The 16,303-nt window shown below is 39.8% G+C and overlaps 1 protein-coding gene across 1 annotated transcript; it reads right to left on the reverse strand.

Moving 5' to 3' along the window:
- Nucleotides 1-10,851: 10,851 nt before the first annotated feature.
- On the reverse strand, nt 10,852-11,896 carry LOC138873282 (uncharacterized). The gene is made up of 2 exons (XM_070151729.1): nt 11,728-11,896; nt 10,852-11,504 (listed from the first exon to the last, which is right to left on the reverse strand). Exons 1-2 carry the CDS (start codon nt 11,894-11,896, stop codon nt 10,852-10,854), a joined length of 822 nt encoding a protein of 273 aa, XP_070007830.1.
- Between the last annotated feature and the right edge of the window lie 4,407 nt (nt 11,897-16,303).

Here is a 16,303-nt window from a genome sequence, read left to right on the forward strand (position 1 = left end):
GCCTCGGAGGCCCGATGCGGATTAATTATAAGTTTCTTTCTTAAATGGGGAAGTGGCTCTTAAAACAAATTAATTAGGACCTTTTTTTTTACTTTAGAGACAATAAAAATATCAAAATTATAGTTGTTTTAGGCTTACCCTTTTAAAAATAAGTGAGGCGTGCCTCGCCGAATAAATTACAAATTGTGGGGCCCTCAATGGATAGTTATTTCAAATGCTTAGATTTCGAGACAGGCCGCATAGTGAACTTTACGACTTTTCTCAAAATAACAACGCGTTAGTATCTTTAGGCGTGTATTTAATAATGTTATCTTCCTAAACTCGGGTGCACATTTATGTGACCCAAATCCAAATATCAACGAAGTTGGAACGTATCGAAAATTACGGGTACATTTATGTGGCGCAATTCGAGATGCATTCTCACGACATTGCAATTCTTTAAATAATAAATGATAAAAGCGGTTCAGTGTTAAAATTGGTACATAGGTTCAAAATGTATTAAAATCAGATAAATAAGCCAAATATGACAGTTGAGCGATCGTGCTAGAACCACGGAACTCGGGAATGCCTAACACCTTCTCCCGGGTTAACAGAATTCCTTACTCGGATTTCTGGTTCGCGGACTGTAATACAGAGTCAATCTTTTCCTCGATTCCGGATTCAACCGGTGACTTGGGACACCATAAATCTCCTAAGTGGCGACCCTGAATCTTTAAATAAAATTCCGTTTCATTGTCCTTTAATTGGAAAAACTCTCTCTGCACTCTTTACGGGGGCGCGAGTGAAAAAGGAGGTGTGACACTCCTTGCCTTTGGGGTAGTGGTTTGTTATGTTAAAACCAAGGTATTTACCAAAATTTGTGGACTTGTCGATATTTATAGCACTAGTTAAACAATCTTGTGTGGTGATGGGAATATTTTTGGAGAAGAATAATTTGGATTTGGAGAAGTTTATTTTTTTCCCTGACTAGAGGTGTGATGAATTGAATATATTTATAATAATAATGGGGGTAATGTAGGTCAATACATGAGAATAATATAAGGTCGCCCGCAAAAAGAAGGTGTGAGATGGGTGGTCCGGATCTGCTAATCTTGACTAGCGTCCAGTCACCGTTACCTGTAACTTGGTCAATTTGGTGGGATAAGGACTGCATACATATTTGAAGATTTATGGAGAGAGGGGATCTCCTTGGTGTGTTCCTCTTGATGGTTCAAAGAATTTTGTGGGTTTTCCATTTATCACGATGGAAATGGAGGAGGAAGAGGAGGATGAGGAGGAGCAGGAGATACAATTCATGATTAGGTTAATAAGGTTGGTGGGGAAGCCTAAGTTGTGAAGTAATTTGCGAATGAAGGAAGATTCGAGTCCGTCAAATGCTTTTTCTAGGTCTATTTTAAGCATCATGTTGCCCATACGATCAGACATGCATTTGAAAGAGTGGATTGCTTCTTACACTATGATTACATTATCAACGGCCCTTCTGCCCGAAAGGAAACTGCACTGATTGAGACTAATTAGGTGTTTGAGGAATGGGCGAATCATATTAACAATAATCTTCGCTATGATTTTATAAATACTATTGCAGAGGTTGATTGGTCTATATTAAGATATGTGTTCAGGGTTCTTAACTTTTGGGATGAGCATGATAAATGTGGTATTTATCTCACTTGGGATAGCTGAAGATTCAAAAGCATCTTTGCAAATTTAAATGATAGTGCTCTTGGTGGAATTCTAGTGTTTTTGAAAGAAAATATTAGATGTAGCTCATCCAGCCCAGGGGCTTTAAGAGGTTTGAAGGATTTAATTGCCCGATTTATTTCTATTTCAGAAATGGGCCTGATAGTTGGGCCCTGTCCTCTTCTGATAGAGCGTACTCATAGCATTCGTGGTTGTATTATTGCTATACGTAAGCTCAGTTGAGTAAATAGCATTGTAGTGATTTAAGATTATTAAATTGATTTCTTTGTGATTGTAGGTCCAGTTACCTACAGAATCATTTAAGCCTAGTATCCTATTACGTCTTCTCCGTTGGATAGTAGAAGTATGGAAGAACTAAGTGTTGGCGAGATTTTAGCTTCCAAAAATCTTCTTCATTCTTTAGGACTAAATTATATTGGTCACAAAGGTTATTTTCTAGGTTTTGATGAAAGTACAATTTGATTATATTGTCCATTCTTTTTTTGAAGACCTGCTAGTCTTGCTACTATGACTTTTTTCTGTGGAATATATTGCCAAAAGTAGATTTCATCCATTCCTTGACATGGTTTGTAAAATGTTTTAGAGTATTATGGTATATGGAGGAATGGTTCCAGTGGTGGTTAACAATATTGTTAAAATACGGGTGGCTAAACCACATAGCTTCTAGCCTAAATAATTTGTTAGGTCTGGCTATTTTGGAAAGGGATAACAAAATTGGATAATGGTCTGAGTGGGTTCGAGGGAGGTGTGTGATTGTGAAGTTGGAGTGTAGACTAAGCCATAAGGGGTTTGCATAGAAGCAGTCCTTTGGTTTGACCATGTGAATCTGGAATCGTAAAGCCCAGATCAACTATGTTGATATTTTGGAGGCAAGTTAGTAGTGCATTTGCACGATTATTATTTATGAGGTTTTCACCGAATTTATCAGCGACAGAAGTAATTTCATTAAAGTCCCCACATAGGATCCAGGGCTGTGTATGGGATGCAGAAAGCTTCTCTAAATTGTCTCACAATATTTTCCTATTATTAAACCTAGTACTAACATAAACCATTGAAAGAATCTAGGGTTAGCTTGATGGACTTACCTAGACATTTGCATATATCTCTTTATTGATGACAGCAGTGGGTTCCGCCTGATAAATTTCATGTTCCCTCCATAACATAATTATTCTACCTGAATAACCAATAGCATCTACATGGAGCATGTTAGTGAACCCCAACTCCAGCACTAGTGCCTCATGGGCTGGCTCCTTCATTTTTGTCTTAGTGAGACAGACCATAGTGGGGTTATTCCATGAGAGGACTGCTCTGAGGTTCCTCCAAAAATCAGCTCCATTGGCTCCTCTACAGTTCCATAAGAGTATCTTCATTAAAGGGTTGCTTTGGGTTGTCGATCTCTTAGGGGTTCAGATCAAGAGACATTTGCTAGAAGTTGGTGTCTTCTGGTGGTGTTGCTTGCTCGCTGGTAGTTAGAACCATCACAATGGAGTAAGATAAGAGATCTATGGGGTATATCCTCATGTTTATACCCATCTTCATAATTAGCGATGGAACACTGATGAGGAATTTTTTTATGAGTTTTGGGGCAGGGTGAGGGTTAGAGGCTCCATTATTGTGATGTTCTGGAGAAGTTGATCGAGGATGCTTTCTTGAAAGGGGACAATGTCCGATGTCCCCAGTGGTGGTGTTGGAGTTTCTAGATGTTGTAACTCCTCTAGGAGAAACTGTGGTAAGAATGGTACAACATGTTCTTCCTCCTGTGGTTCTGGCGAAGCGTGAGTTGGGTAGTGGGAATATATTCCATCGCAAAGGTGGGTATGTTTCCTACTGGGTGGTCTCCGCTGCTTGCATGTCTAAAATCTAGTTGTTGAGTTCTAGGGCAATAATTACTTGTACTTACAGTAGTTGGTACACGTGTTACATCCTCATGTTGGAATGCAGCCCTTGGGAGACATAGTGGGATAGAGTGGCCATGTTCTCCATCAACAACATCATTTGTTGTATCATAAAATCATAGTTCCAGTGTCGTGGAAGGTTTTGAGGGGGGGCTTCTTCCTGTGGTTGTAGTAGTGGTGCTTGAAGTGTTTGGTTGTAGTACTGCTAGTGGTGTAGATAGAGATTATTTTCGTAGGTCAGTGAAAATTGGTATGGGTGGTAATATCCGCTCAAGGGGTAGTTGTACCCCATCAGAACAAATGGGGCTTGAAGGTAAAAAGTTTGAGTGACATAGTGGATTTGTGTGTGTTTTTCGAGGGAGGTGATGAGTTGGGAATGGTGCCTGCTGGTAATGAGCATCGTTACCTAAAATTCTCATGTTGGGTTCCCCATAGCTCCGGCGTGCATTGTTTCTCAGAGGTGAGTGAGGCATTTTTCTGGTTAGGGATTTGAGAGATTTCTGCTTTGGGTTGTGGAGTGAGATGGTTTGAAGTGGTGGTGATATAGTGGAGATGTGATGAGGGTGTAAGTATAGGCAGTGGTAGGGGGTCATCATTTTGATGGGGGTTGATGGGATTTGACCGGTCAGCGTTTGAGTGCTCTGAATCCAAATCGGATAGAGGTAGATTTGGAGTTGCAGGCACCTGTTGTGCTTTTAATGCACTGATAGATATGATTTCTACTTTGATGGTTTGATTTTCCCCATCTTTTTTGACTGTTGAGCTATCTTCTTCACATTTTTTATGATGTTGGTGGGACTAGTGGTGGCATTTGGTGTTTTTCTTTTTCCGTCTTCCTCGCTTGCATCGTTTCTGTTATTTCCTCTTTCAGTGTTGGGGTTGACGACTAGTACTGGGATTGGTTGCTAAGTGTCGTCTTGCTCTTTTCCTTTTCTCTTTGGGTATACCACTATTTTCCAAGGCCCTTCTAGTATGCCTTGTTGTGTTCTTTCTCCATTAAGGTGTGGTTGCTTGTGGTCCCTTTTTTGTTGTACATTAATTTTATTTATACTCTAAGCATCCACACAAAGAGCATAGTGGTTTTGTGTCTTCATAGTATATTTGTTGGAGATGGGTGCCCAATAACAATGATGTTGGTTGTGTTTTGCCTATACGAGCCAGGATACAAAGCCTTGCATATCGACCTCTGCTAGCTTGGGTTATGCAGTTATCGTTTTATAAGGGTGTTCCTAACATCTGACTAGTCCTTATTAGGATTGTGATGTCATAAAAATCAGTTGGTAAGTCTTGCAGTCGTATCCATATTGTGGCGATGAGTGATTTTGCCTCATAGGGGTTGAATTTTGGTTCCCATTGTCTTGTCGATAAATATTATGAACCAATGAACCGTGGACTATTCCAGAGCTTTATTGTAATTTTCTTGTGAAATAAATTTTATAAGATAGAAATCATTATCTAGATATATTAGATTTAGCGCTTCCGATGACCTCCATAGTCCATGTATTTTTTTTTCCTTTAGCTTGATATATCCTAACCATCTCCCTAGCAGCTTAATGATAATGGATTGCTTCCATGGTTGATATAGTCTTTTTTTATCTTGTGCTAAAATGGGAATGAAATTTGAGTGATTTTCTGGATTTGTGTTTTCATCAGCAAGAGATATGTTGCTGAAGGACTTGCATTCAAATTCCAGAGGTGTGCTGGTGTTGTCAGAAGAGATCAATTTTTCCTTGAAGTTGTCTTTTCCATTTATCTCTTCCTTTGGCTTGTTTATGATGCGTAGTAGTTGGTTTGCTTCTTCATCATTCATAACTGTATCAATTATTTCTTCCATTTGGTTTTATTTAATTATCTCTCTACATTTTTGAGTGAAGCAATAGAATCAAATTTATGTCATTTTTCTCAAGGAACTAAGGAAGTCAAGGTTTCTGATCAACTGGTGCTCTTTTGTTAAAATATATATAGGATATATTGTATTAGTAACATTATAACAAATCAGATAGTCCGGCTTAACGTTCTTGACATATATGTGGTGCCTCCTCTTTCAGCATATGGATAGTTTGAGTGAAGTCCCTTATTTTCAAACAGGGATAAATTGTAAGTCCTAACGAAACACCAAGCATTAATTTGTATTAGGCAACTTAGTAGCTCTATTCAAAAGTTTCTGGCAAAATTAGCAGGCCTTTGGACAATATTTGATTGAAGTTAGGAAAAAAGAGTTTTGAAGTTAGCATTAATGTTTACCCGCAAAATGGTACAATTGAATTTATACATGGTTTATAGTCAAGTGAATCGATTTGACCCCAAAATAATAATAAATTAAATAAGAATGTAAGACTTAGCGTTGAAATCGAGATAAGACAACAGAAAATATTGATCCCAGGAGCAGAGCTTCCGGAGGCAATAGTAACGATATTAATAAGCAAGAAGATAAAATATTTTCGAGCTTTGAACAATGTAAATTATACGTTTGTCAGAAATTTCCCCCCTTACAATGGTTGTTGAGCTTACTATTTATAGTTGTTCTTAGGGAATAAGGTCCTAGGATCAAGCCCCTATTAAATAAAAATTATGGGGGCCATTGAAGAATGTGCAACGGTAGGCAATGAATGTCATATTCTCTGTAACGAACTATGTACTTAATGCTATAGAATATTCTCCATTAAATGCTACCAGGTGGCAGACCTTTATTTTGTCTTTATGAACATTATTCCCTTCAGGAACAAACGGGATTGCTGCCTTTGGACCTGATTTCAATTTGCCTCGCTTTCCATCTGCCTTCGGCTCCAAGTGTCGCATTATTATACGACTATTTAATATGAACATATTTTACCCTAAATAGATAGTCCCCCCTTCTTTCCGATGGCAAATCCTTGTGTCACCGGAAAATTGGTGAAGATACCTTTCTTAGCGGAAAACTCTTTGACTCCCTCTAAAAAGTTTTTGATGGTTGATTAGAGAAGCGTCTCTCCGTATTTAATGCCCGAACACGCGTCATCCCATGATTCAGCAATACTTTCGCTGGTTCTTGAGGTAATTATGGCCACGATTTTAGCCACATATTCCTTTACTTATACGTATCAATCTTCTCCTTTTATACTTTATAATTTTTTAAACTCTCTCAAAATCTCTTTACTCAACTCACACTTGTTTTCAACTTTCTTTAATCTTCTTCAAAGAAAAAAACCTTACTTCCTTATGATAAAAATGGCCTCCTCTTCTAGGAATTCTAGTTCTTCATAGAATAAAGATAACACTGATAATGATTCTCCTCCTATGGTGAGCACCATCATCCCCAAAAGGTTTACTACAACTAAGGACTTCGAAGAGAAGTACCCTTCCACTAATCCCCACACATTGGCTGTTGGTGTATATCCTTTCTCCATTTGTCCTTATAGTATCCCTGCTATGAAGGAAGATTGTGGTTGTCAAGATTTGAATATCATCTTTTCTGACCTGGCTGGCGGGTAATCTTCTCTAAGAAGGGTTTTATGTACATTTACACGTACCCCTTCACTTAGGACCCGTTATCATTGACTAGGGGGCTTAAATCTGTTATCTTGGAGTTTTGCTTCCGTTACCAAGTCTGCTTGGCACAGGTGAGCCCTTCTGTGTAGCGGAATATTGCATATCTTTGTTGTCTATTCGACGAGACGGGGGAAGATTTGTCCCTAGCTTAGCTGATGAACCTTTATTCCCCCAAGATTTTTCGTGGGAGAATGATAAACATAAGCAAACATGGTCACCATGCTTTGCTCACCAGCATGGACGATGACAATGATCGTGGCCATGAGGGACATTATCCCAGTTACAACTTCATCCTTTCCTGAATCATGGAATCGTACTCGTAAGTTCAGCACCTGTCTTCTCTTCTAATTAAAGATCATCCTATGCTATTACTAATCCTTCTTCTTTTACTATTTCAGCAACTCGGTGGATACCACCAAGGGTTGAAGGTTTGGACCAGTGGGTCCAAAATATTTTGGATGTCACTACGCCAGAAACCCGCAAGTGAAAAGAATTGGCCCTTAAATACGGGTGGATGACCAAAAATCATGAAAGGTTGAACTTATTTTGTTTTTAAATTTCGTATAGGAAAATTGATTAGTGTTCGAATGCGAAGAAGGCAAATTTGAATACTAGAAGTCTTGTTCCTTTGAAGATTTTACTAGTGAATAAGGGTAATCTTTAGTTTGATAACAAGTCACTTCCCCTTAGGAACTTTGCTATTGAGCCAAAGATTATCTAACAATTCTCCTAGTGGCTTGCACTCGTGAACGGTCCGGTAAGCCTTGGCCCGATAGCAAACTTTACTTCCTGCTAAGAACTTTGCCATCGAGCAAAAGACTATCTAACCGCTATGTAGTGGCTTGTTACCTGCATACCTTGTCATTTAAAGGTCTTATTTCTGTTGATGATGATTCCTTCATAGTATGCTTCCCGTTGCTACCTTGTAAAAAAACCTTGCAAGAAAACCCCAATTGGGAAAAAATTGGACGAAGGGAAAAAGAGTGCAGCACATACTTTCAGTATAGGCAGTGCTTGATAAGTAGGGATTTTAACCTATTATTTGCTCTTTTTACTTGTGTTTTAGGCCAAATATGTTTGAAGGTATTCCTGACAACTAATGAAATGTGCTTGGCTGCAGGAATTATTCAAAATGAGCCAAAGGAATCAAAACCAACTTACAAAGGAGTCAAAAGTTGAACAAAATAAAGACTGGACAAAGAAGCCTGAAGTGCAGTCCGCACCAATATTATGCGGTTGCAAAAGCCATAGTGCAGCTACGATCAAAATTATGCGGTCTGCATAAGGGAGATTCAGAGAGTTGCAACTTCAGGCTATAAGATGAGCGCGGACCACACCAGAAATGTGCGGCCGCGAAAGTCCCTTGTGCGGTTCGCAAGATGAAGAATCAGAGAGTTGATTTCAAGCCAAACACAAGCAAGTGCAGACCGCATCACTTTTATGCGGCCGCATAATCTGGAGCGCGACCGCACTTGGAATTATGTGGTCTGCAAAAGTTCAGCTCAACCCAGATCCAAAAGAGAAAAATGCAGACCGCATCAGAATTATGCGTCCGCAAAAGCAAGAGTGCGGCTGCACTCAGAATTATGCAGCCACACAACCTCTGCAGGGGCAATTTTGTCAGATACTTTTAGCTTAGTATAAATAGATTTTTCTGTTATTTTTAGGTTATGTTATGTTTTGTATGAGCACGTGAGATGGCTGAGCATTTTGTTTTCGGAAATTTTGTAAAAGATTCATCTATTAACATTAGATTTTCATTCCATAAATTAATATTATGGATTTTAACTTCATTTCATCTTTAACTTTTGTTATTTCCATGAGTAGCTAAACTCATAGCTAGGGTTGTGACCCAAATCTAGTGTGGGTATTTAATGGGTATTTGATTTTAGGCCTAGTTCTTGCTAGAACTATAGAATTAATGGTTGCAAACATTGATTCATGTCTTTATGACTTAGCCTCTACTTGAGAAAGATGGACTAAGTCTAGGACAACTAGGCTAACAAGGAATTGGGGTGAACTCAAGAAACTGATAGCCCCAATTAAAGGGTTAAACCTAGAGATAGTAATACCCGACTTGAGCTAATATCACTTGATTTGTATCAATACCTATTTGGACTTGAGAAAGCCAAATTGGGCAAAATTACTCAAACTACCGAGAGGTATAGAGTGAGTTCCAGGTTATGATAGCTATATTACGATCCCATCTAATCAAGCTTGCCCTAGATTTTATTACCCCGTTAGATATCCACCTAGGTAGAAGTCACGACCCTAGTATCTTTAAACATTTGAAAAACAACAAAAAAAATATTGTCCTTAGTTTCAATCATTGAAATCTTTACAGTAAAGTTACAAGTAGAAATCAAACCCAAACTTGTGGAAGTGTAATTAGACTCACAGCCGCATCTAGCTTAGATATAAACATAATTCCAAACATGAACTCCCTGTGGATTCGATCCCAACCTAGTTGGGTTAAAACTACATCGACCACCCTCGCTACTCAATAGTAGTGTAGGCTTGAACCCGATTAGTGCTCATAAATAATAGTACCTTTTGAGGTGTGCCACATTCCAGTTGCTTCGCAATTTTACTCCATCTTGATTTTCCAATTCGTACGACCCTTTCCCGTGACAGCTGAAACCCGGGAAGGGCCTTCCCATGTCGGAGCTAGCTTTCCTGCATTGAGCTCCCGAGTGTTTTGAGTTACTTTCTTTAAAACTAAGTCTCCTACTTTGAAATAATGGAGGTTGTCTCTTTGATTGTAATATCTTTCCATTCTCTATTTTTGGGCTGCCATCCTTATATGTGCCAAGTCCCTGCGTTCGTCGAGCAGCTCCAATTTGACCAATAATGCTTCGCTATTTGTTTCTTCATATGCCCGAAAGTATCTCGGGTTGGTTCTCCTACTTCCACCGGGTATCAAGGCTTCTGCCCCGTATACGAGAGAGAAATGATTCTCCCGTGTGCTCGATTTGACCGTTGTACGATACACCCATAATACTGTTGGGAGCTCTTTGGGCCATGTGCCTTTGGCTGCTTCCAATCTCTTTTTGAGATTTTGGATAATCACCTTGTTTGTTGATTCTGCTTGACAGTTTGTGCTCGGGTGATAAGGTGATGATGCCATCCTTTTGATTTTTTAAGTCTTCAAGGAATGCTAGGTTATCTATTTTGGTATTCCAAAATTGCAAATTATTTTTTCCCACAAGAAATCTACCACTTCGCGCTTGCCGATTTACTAGTAAGGACCTGCTTCAACCCACTTAGAAAAGTAGCCAGTTAAAATCAAAAAAAAATTGTACCTTACCGGGGGCCGGGAGCAGCGGACCGACTATATCCCTTCCCCACTTCATGAATGGCCATGGCAATAAAATTGAGTGTAGTAGCTCTAATGGTTGATGTACCAATGGTGTGTGGCATTGACATTTATCACATTTCTGAACATAAGCCTTTGCCTTTTGTTCCATCCGAGACCAGTAGTATACTTCCCTAATTAGCTTTAACACTAAAGAATCTGCGCCTGAGTGATTTTTGTAGATCCCTTCGTGGACTTCTATAATGACATAGTTTCAGAAGCTCCCAAATAACGAGCCAACGGGCCTGAGAAAGATCTTCTATACAATTGACCTCCTTTGAAGCTGTATTATGCATCTTTAGTTCGTAGCACCCGAGATGCCTTGGGATCTTTAGGAAATTTTCTATGCTCGATATAGTCAATTATCTTATTTCTCTAGTCCCAGACCAAATTGGTCCCGTTTACTTCGTAATAGCCGTCAGTGTCTAATACCAAATGCATAAGCTGCATGACCGTGCCGGAGTTTGATCCCTTCATTTCTGTGGATGATCCCCGATTGGCTAGTGTGTCTGCCTCCGCGTTTTCTTCTCTCAGGACATGGGTAATTGAATATTCCCTGAACCGTGCGAGCAAAGACTGAACTTTCACTACATATTGTTGCTTGCATTCCTCTTTTGCTTCGAAGATCCCGTAGACCTGATTTACTACTAATTGGGAATCACATTTGATTTCTATCACCTTGGAGTCTATTCCCCTAGCCAGCTCGAGTCCTGCAATCAAAGCTTCATACTTTGCTTCATTGTTAGTCAGAGGAACAATTTTTATGGCCTGCCTTAGGGTTTTCCCCGAGGGCGTGATTAGAACTACGCCGAGCCCTAACCCTTTCACATTGGAAGCTCCATCCATGAACAGAGTCCAAACTCCTGATGTCGATTTTGACACCATCACAGCTTCTTTGGTAGCCAAAGGTAACAGTCCCGAACTGAAATCAGCCACAAAGTCGGCCAAAACTTGTGACTTAATCGGGGTCCTAAGTTTATACTCTATATCAAATTCACTCATTTTGACTGCCCACTTGGACAACCTACCTGAAAGTTCAGGTTTATGAAGGATATTCCATAGGGGGAAAGTGGTCACCACGGCTATTAGGTGACATTGGAAACAAAACCTAAGCTTTCGAGTGGCGACCACGAGAGCTAAGTCCAACTTTTCCAGTTATGGGTAGTGAGTTTCTGATCCCGTTAAAATTTTACTAACATAATAGATAGGAGATTGCGTACCTTCATCCTCGCGGACTAAAACGACACTTACCCCTATCTTCTAGACCACTAAGTAAATCAACAATTATTCGCCTTCTTCTGATTTTGATATTAATGAAGGAATCGATAAATGCCTTTTCAAATATTTCAAAGACTGCTGGCATTCTAGAGTCTATTTGAAGTTGTTCTTCTTTTTGAGGAGTGAAAGGAAGTAATGACATTTTTCTGTCAACCTTTGAACCTCTTTTACACTTGATAGATGGTCGGGAATGTCTTCGATGGCTTTAATTTTATCAGGTTTCACTTTGATCCCGCTTTGCGATACCAGGAATCCTAGGAACTTACCAGAGCTGACTCTGAATGCATACTTCTCGAGTTTTCATGTTGTGCTTCCTTAGGATGTCAAAGGCTTCTTGCAAGTGTTTGAGATGATCACCTGCGTTCAAACACTTAACTAGTATATCATCTATGTAAACTTCCATGGTTTTCCCTATTTACTTTTCAAACATTTTGTTTACGAGCCGATGATAAGTGGCTCCATCGTTTTTAGCCTGAAAGGCATCACGTTAGAGCAATATATGCCAAAGTTCATTATGAACAAAGTTTTTTCCTGATCCTCCGGGTAAATTTTGATTTGGTTGTACCCGAAATAAGCGTCGAAGAAACTCATTAACTCGTGTCTGGTCGTCGCATCAATCATTTGATCAATGTTCGGTAACGGGAACAAGTCTTTTTGGGCACGCCTTATTTAGATCCTTATAGTCTACACACATGCAAAATTTATTAATCTTCTTTGGAACTACTACGTTAGTGAGCCAGTCAAGATATTTTACCTCTCAGATTGAACCGATATCAAGCAAATGAGTTACCTTTTCTTTGACGAATTTGTTTCTGACCTCAATAATAGGACATTTTTTGGCCTTACCAGAGGGATGTTAGGATCCAGGCTTAGTTTGTACACGACCACTTTTGGCGGGATACATGTCATATCCGCATGCGACCACGCAAAACAGTCAACGTTAAATTTAAAAAATTCGATAAATCCATACCTAAGCTCGGGGTTTAGTTTTGTCCTCGAGTGAAACTTCCTCTCTAAGAACTCTTCGAACAACACAACTTGCTCAAGTTCTTCCGATGTGGACGTTGTTGCGTCCGTTTCTTCTAGTACCTGGAAATATCTTGGTACCTGATAGGATTTCGATAACTCCACCCCATGGTTGACTTTGCTCGGCTTGGGAGACGGCGTCGGTTCCTGTAATTGCTATGATGGATGATATTTTCCTTTGATACTAGAAACTGAGATTGTGTTCATCTCCCTTGAAACTGGTTGGTCTCCTCTTATTTGTTTAATACCCCTGGGAGTTGGGAATTTAAGTAATTGATGATATGTTGACGGCACAACCTTTATCTCGTGCAACCATGGTCTCCCTAGGATAATATTGTACCCCATATCACTGTCTACTACATCGAAAAGGGTCATCTTCAGTACCCCCTCGGCATTCGTGGGAAGCAGGGAATCTCCTCGGGTTGTCACGCTTGCCAAATTGAAGCCGGCAAGGAGTTTTGTGGCCGGAATGATACTTCCAATCAAATTGGCTTGTTCTAGCACTTTCCAATGGATAATATTGGACGAACTTCCTACGTCCACCAAAACACGTTTAATTTTAAAATCTAAGACATTAAGAGAGATTACTAAGGCATCGTTGTGTGGCAGCAGTAGTCTATCTACGTCTTCCTCCGTGAAAGTAATGTTGTCCTCAGCGACTTCCCAGAGTCTCTTACTCTGGATTACTCATAGCTTCATCTTTTTTGCCGTCGAAAAGGTCACACCATTAATTTTGTTCCCCCCGAAAATCATGTTAACCGTTAAACAAGGGGGGTCTTCTACTGCTTTCGAGGGTTCCACGTTATCACGATTGCGAACATAGTTATTTTTAGCCCGGTCACTTAAGAATTCTCTGAGATGGCCATTTTTCAACAATGTCGCCACCTTCTCACACAAATGCCGGCAGTCCCCTGTCTGGTAGCTGTTGGTCCCATGGTATTCGCACCATAAATTAGGATCCTTCTATCTAGGATCGGATCTCATTGGCTCTGGGAACCGTGCTTCCTTAATGTTCTTCATAGCCGATACTATTCTACTACGCTTACGTTGAAGTTGTATTCGAATAGCCTAGGATAGGAGGAATCTCGCGAACCCGATATCTCCTTGTCCTGCCATTATCTGTTATTATCATTTGTTGACCGAAAACCTCTGTCGCATCCTTCGAAATCATCCTCTCCTTGTTCTTCTCCCAGTACCGACCTTTGGTTGATGTCGGGAAACCGAGTTGATCATCATTAATTCTTCTCTTTGACTCGTACCGGTTGTGAATATCCGCCCATGTTGTTGCCTGAAACTCGAGCAGAATTTCTTTCAATTTTTAGGAAGCATTAGAACTTCTTGGATTCAGCCCTTTAGTAAATTCTTCAGCTACCCATTTTCCCGGTACGGCCGGTAGCAGCATCCTTTCTTTCTGAAATTTGGTCACGAACTCCCGCATCAATTCAGACTCTCCTTGTGCAATCCTGAATATGTCGGCCTTTTAGGCATGTACCTTTCTTCCCCTGGCATGGGCCTTGATAAAAGAATCCACGAGCATCTCCAAGGAATCTATTAAGTGCTCCGACAATAGCGAATACAATGTCAGGGCCCCCTTCGTGAGAGTCTCCCCGAATTTCTTCAGTAAGACTGACTCAATCTCGTGCATAGCTAAATCATTCCCTTTCACCGTCATTGTATAGGTGGTGATATGCTCCTGAGGATCTGAAGTCCCATCATACTTTGGCACGTCTGGCATTTTGAACCACTTCAGGATCAATTCTGGTGTCGGGCTTGGTTTGAACGACAACTAGGTGTATTTCTTTGAGTCTAGTCTTTTCAACACCTGGTGGTGCGCTCGAAATTTTATCCATTCGGGCATCTATTTCCCTCCTAAATCGCATGAGTTCACGTTTAAAGGGATCATTCTCATTGTTGTTACCGGATCCGCTACCATTTTCCCCAGCCCTATGAAAGCTGACTTCGCCTTTTGGGGTGTTGTTATTACCCTTAGCGTTGTTTGGTTTGCGGGAGCACCGAGAGGAACTGGACCTCGTCCATTCGCGTTGTTGGATGCCCCCGACAACGCCTGCCTTAACTATGTCATGACTTGATCTTGTCGTGAGAGGTGGCCCATAATGGCTTTTTGTTGCTCCCTCAGGATCCTTACTGTTTCAATGACGTGCTCTTCTTCTGCATCATCAGGAGTTGCCTCTCAAACATGTCGTGGATATTACCAGTCTTCTCCCCCTCATCGCGGGTATCACTAATCGAGTTTTCGTGCTGAGGCTGATTTCCTTTGGCCTCAACGTTGTGTGCGATGTTGATATCGTTATCTGCCATTTTCTATGAATTTTGCTAAGAACAAAGAATCAAACGGGTTAGTAATAGATGCAAGGATCAACTTAATTACACAATTGTCTAAGTCCCACAGTGAGTGCCAAACTGTTTACCCGCAAAACGGTATAGTTGAATTTATACGTGGTTTATAGATAAGTGAACCGATTTTATCCCAAAATGATAAATAAATTAAATAAGGATGTAAGACTTAGAGTTGAAATCGAGATAAGACAACAGAAATCCTGATTCTGAGAGCAGAGCTTCCGGAGGAAGCGGTAACGATATTAATAAGCAAGAGGATAAAATATTTTTGAGCTTTGAACATTTTAAATTATGAGCTTGTTAGAAAAAATCCCCCCTTATAATGGTTGTTGAGCTCACTATTTATAATTATTCCTAGGGCAAGCCCCTCTTAAATGACAATTATGGGGGTCATTGAAGAATATGTAACGGTAGGCAATGAATGTCATATTCTCTGTAACGGACTATGTACTTAATGCTATCAAATATTCTCCATTAAATGCTATCGGATGACAGGTATTTATTTTGCCTTTATGAACACCATTTCCTTCGGGAACAAACGGGATTGCTGCATTCGGACTTGATTGTCATTTGCCTCGCTTTCCATCTGCCTTCGGCTCCATACGTATCGCATTATTATGCGAGCATTTAATATGAACATATTTTACCTTATACAATAACTCCTCGTACCAATTTATCAGCTTCAAATTCTTTATTTCAAGTTTAAATTAAGATATCAAATGAGTCTAGAACATGCATAGTGAAACTGCAAGCTAAGCATGCAAAACATTGAGTCATATATATTTTATTGTGGTTCGGAATATTCTTCTTGTTCTTTTTTTTTTTTTTTTGGTTCAGATTTGGGTAACCTATCTTGAGTCAAATACTTGACTTATTCAGTAAATTTATTCGGTTCAGATTTCTAAGGGAAAATTTCCAATTAGAAAACTTTTGGCCTCTACTATTATACAACAAACAGAGTTTATGATATTGCGAATTCATATATCCAATCCAAATGAACTTAACTGATGCGTAATTTATTTTTTTTGGGGTAACTCTGATGCGGAATTTATTGGTATTTACTAAAATCCTTGACCACATAATTGATCCTCAATGTTCTTCTTGTTCAAACTCCAAACAAGGATGACAAATGCTATCAATGAATTGTAAAATAGAATAGTCAACG

The sequence above is a fragment of the Nicotiana sylvestris genome, chromosome 7 (assembly GCF_000393655.2).
Source record: "Nicotiana sylvestris chromosome 7, ASM39365v2, whole genome shotgun sequence".
Lineage (NCBI taxonomy): Eukaryota > Viridiplantae > Streptophyta > Magnoliopsida > Solanales > Solanaceae > Nicotiana > Nicotiana sylvestris.

Bases quoted from the DNA above. Each gene is read 5' to 3' on its own strand.
- LOC138873282 (XM_070151729.1), bottom strand. From the start codon at position 11,896: ATGTCATTACTTCCTTTCACTCCTCAAAAAGAAGAACAACTTCAAATA. The intron at 11,505-11,727 runs GTAAGTGTCGTT...CTGAACTTTCAG, and splicing joins TAGTGGTCTAGAAGATAGGG to GTAGGTTGTCCAAGTGGGCA.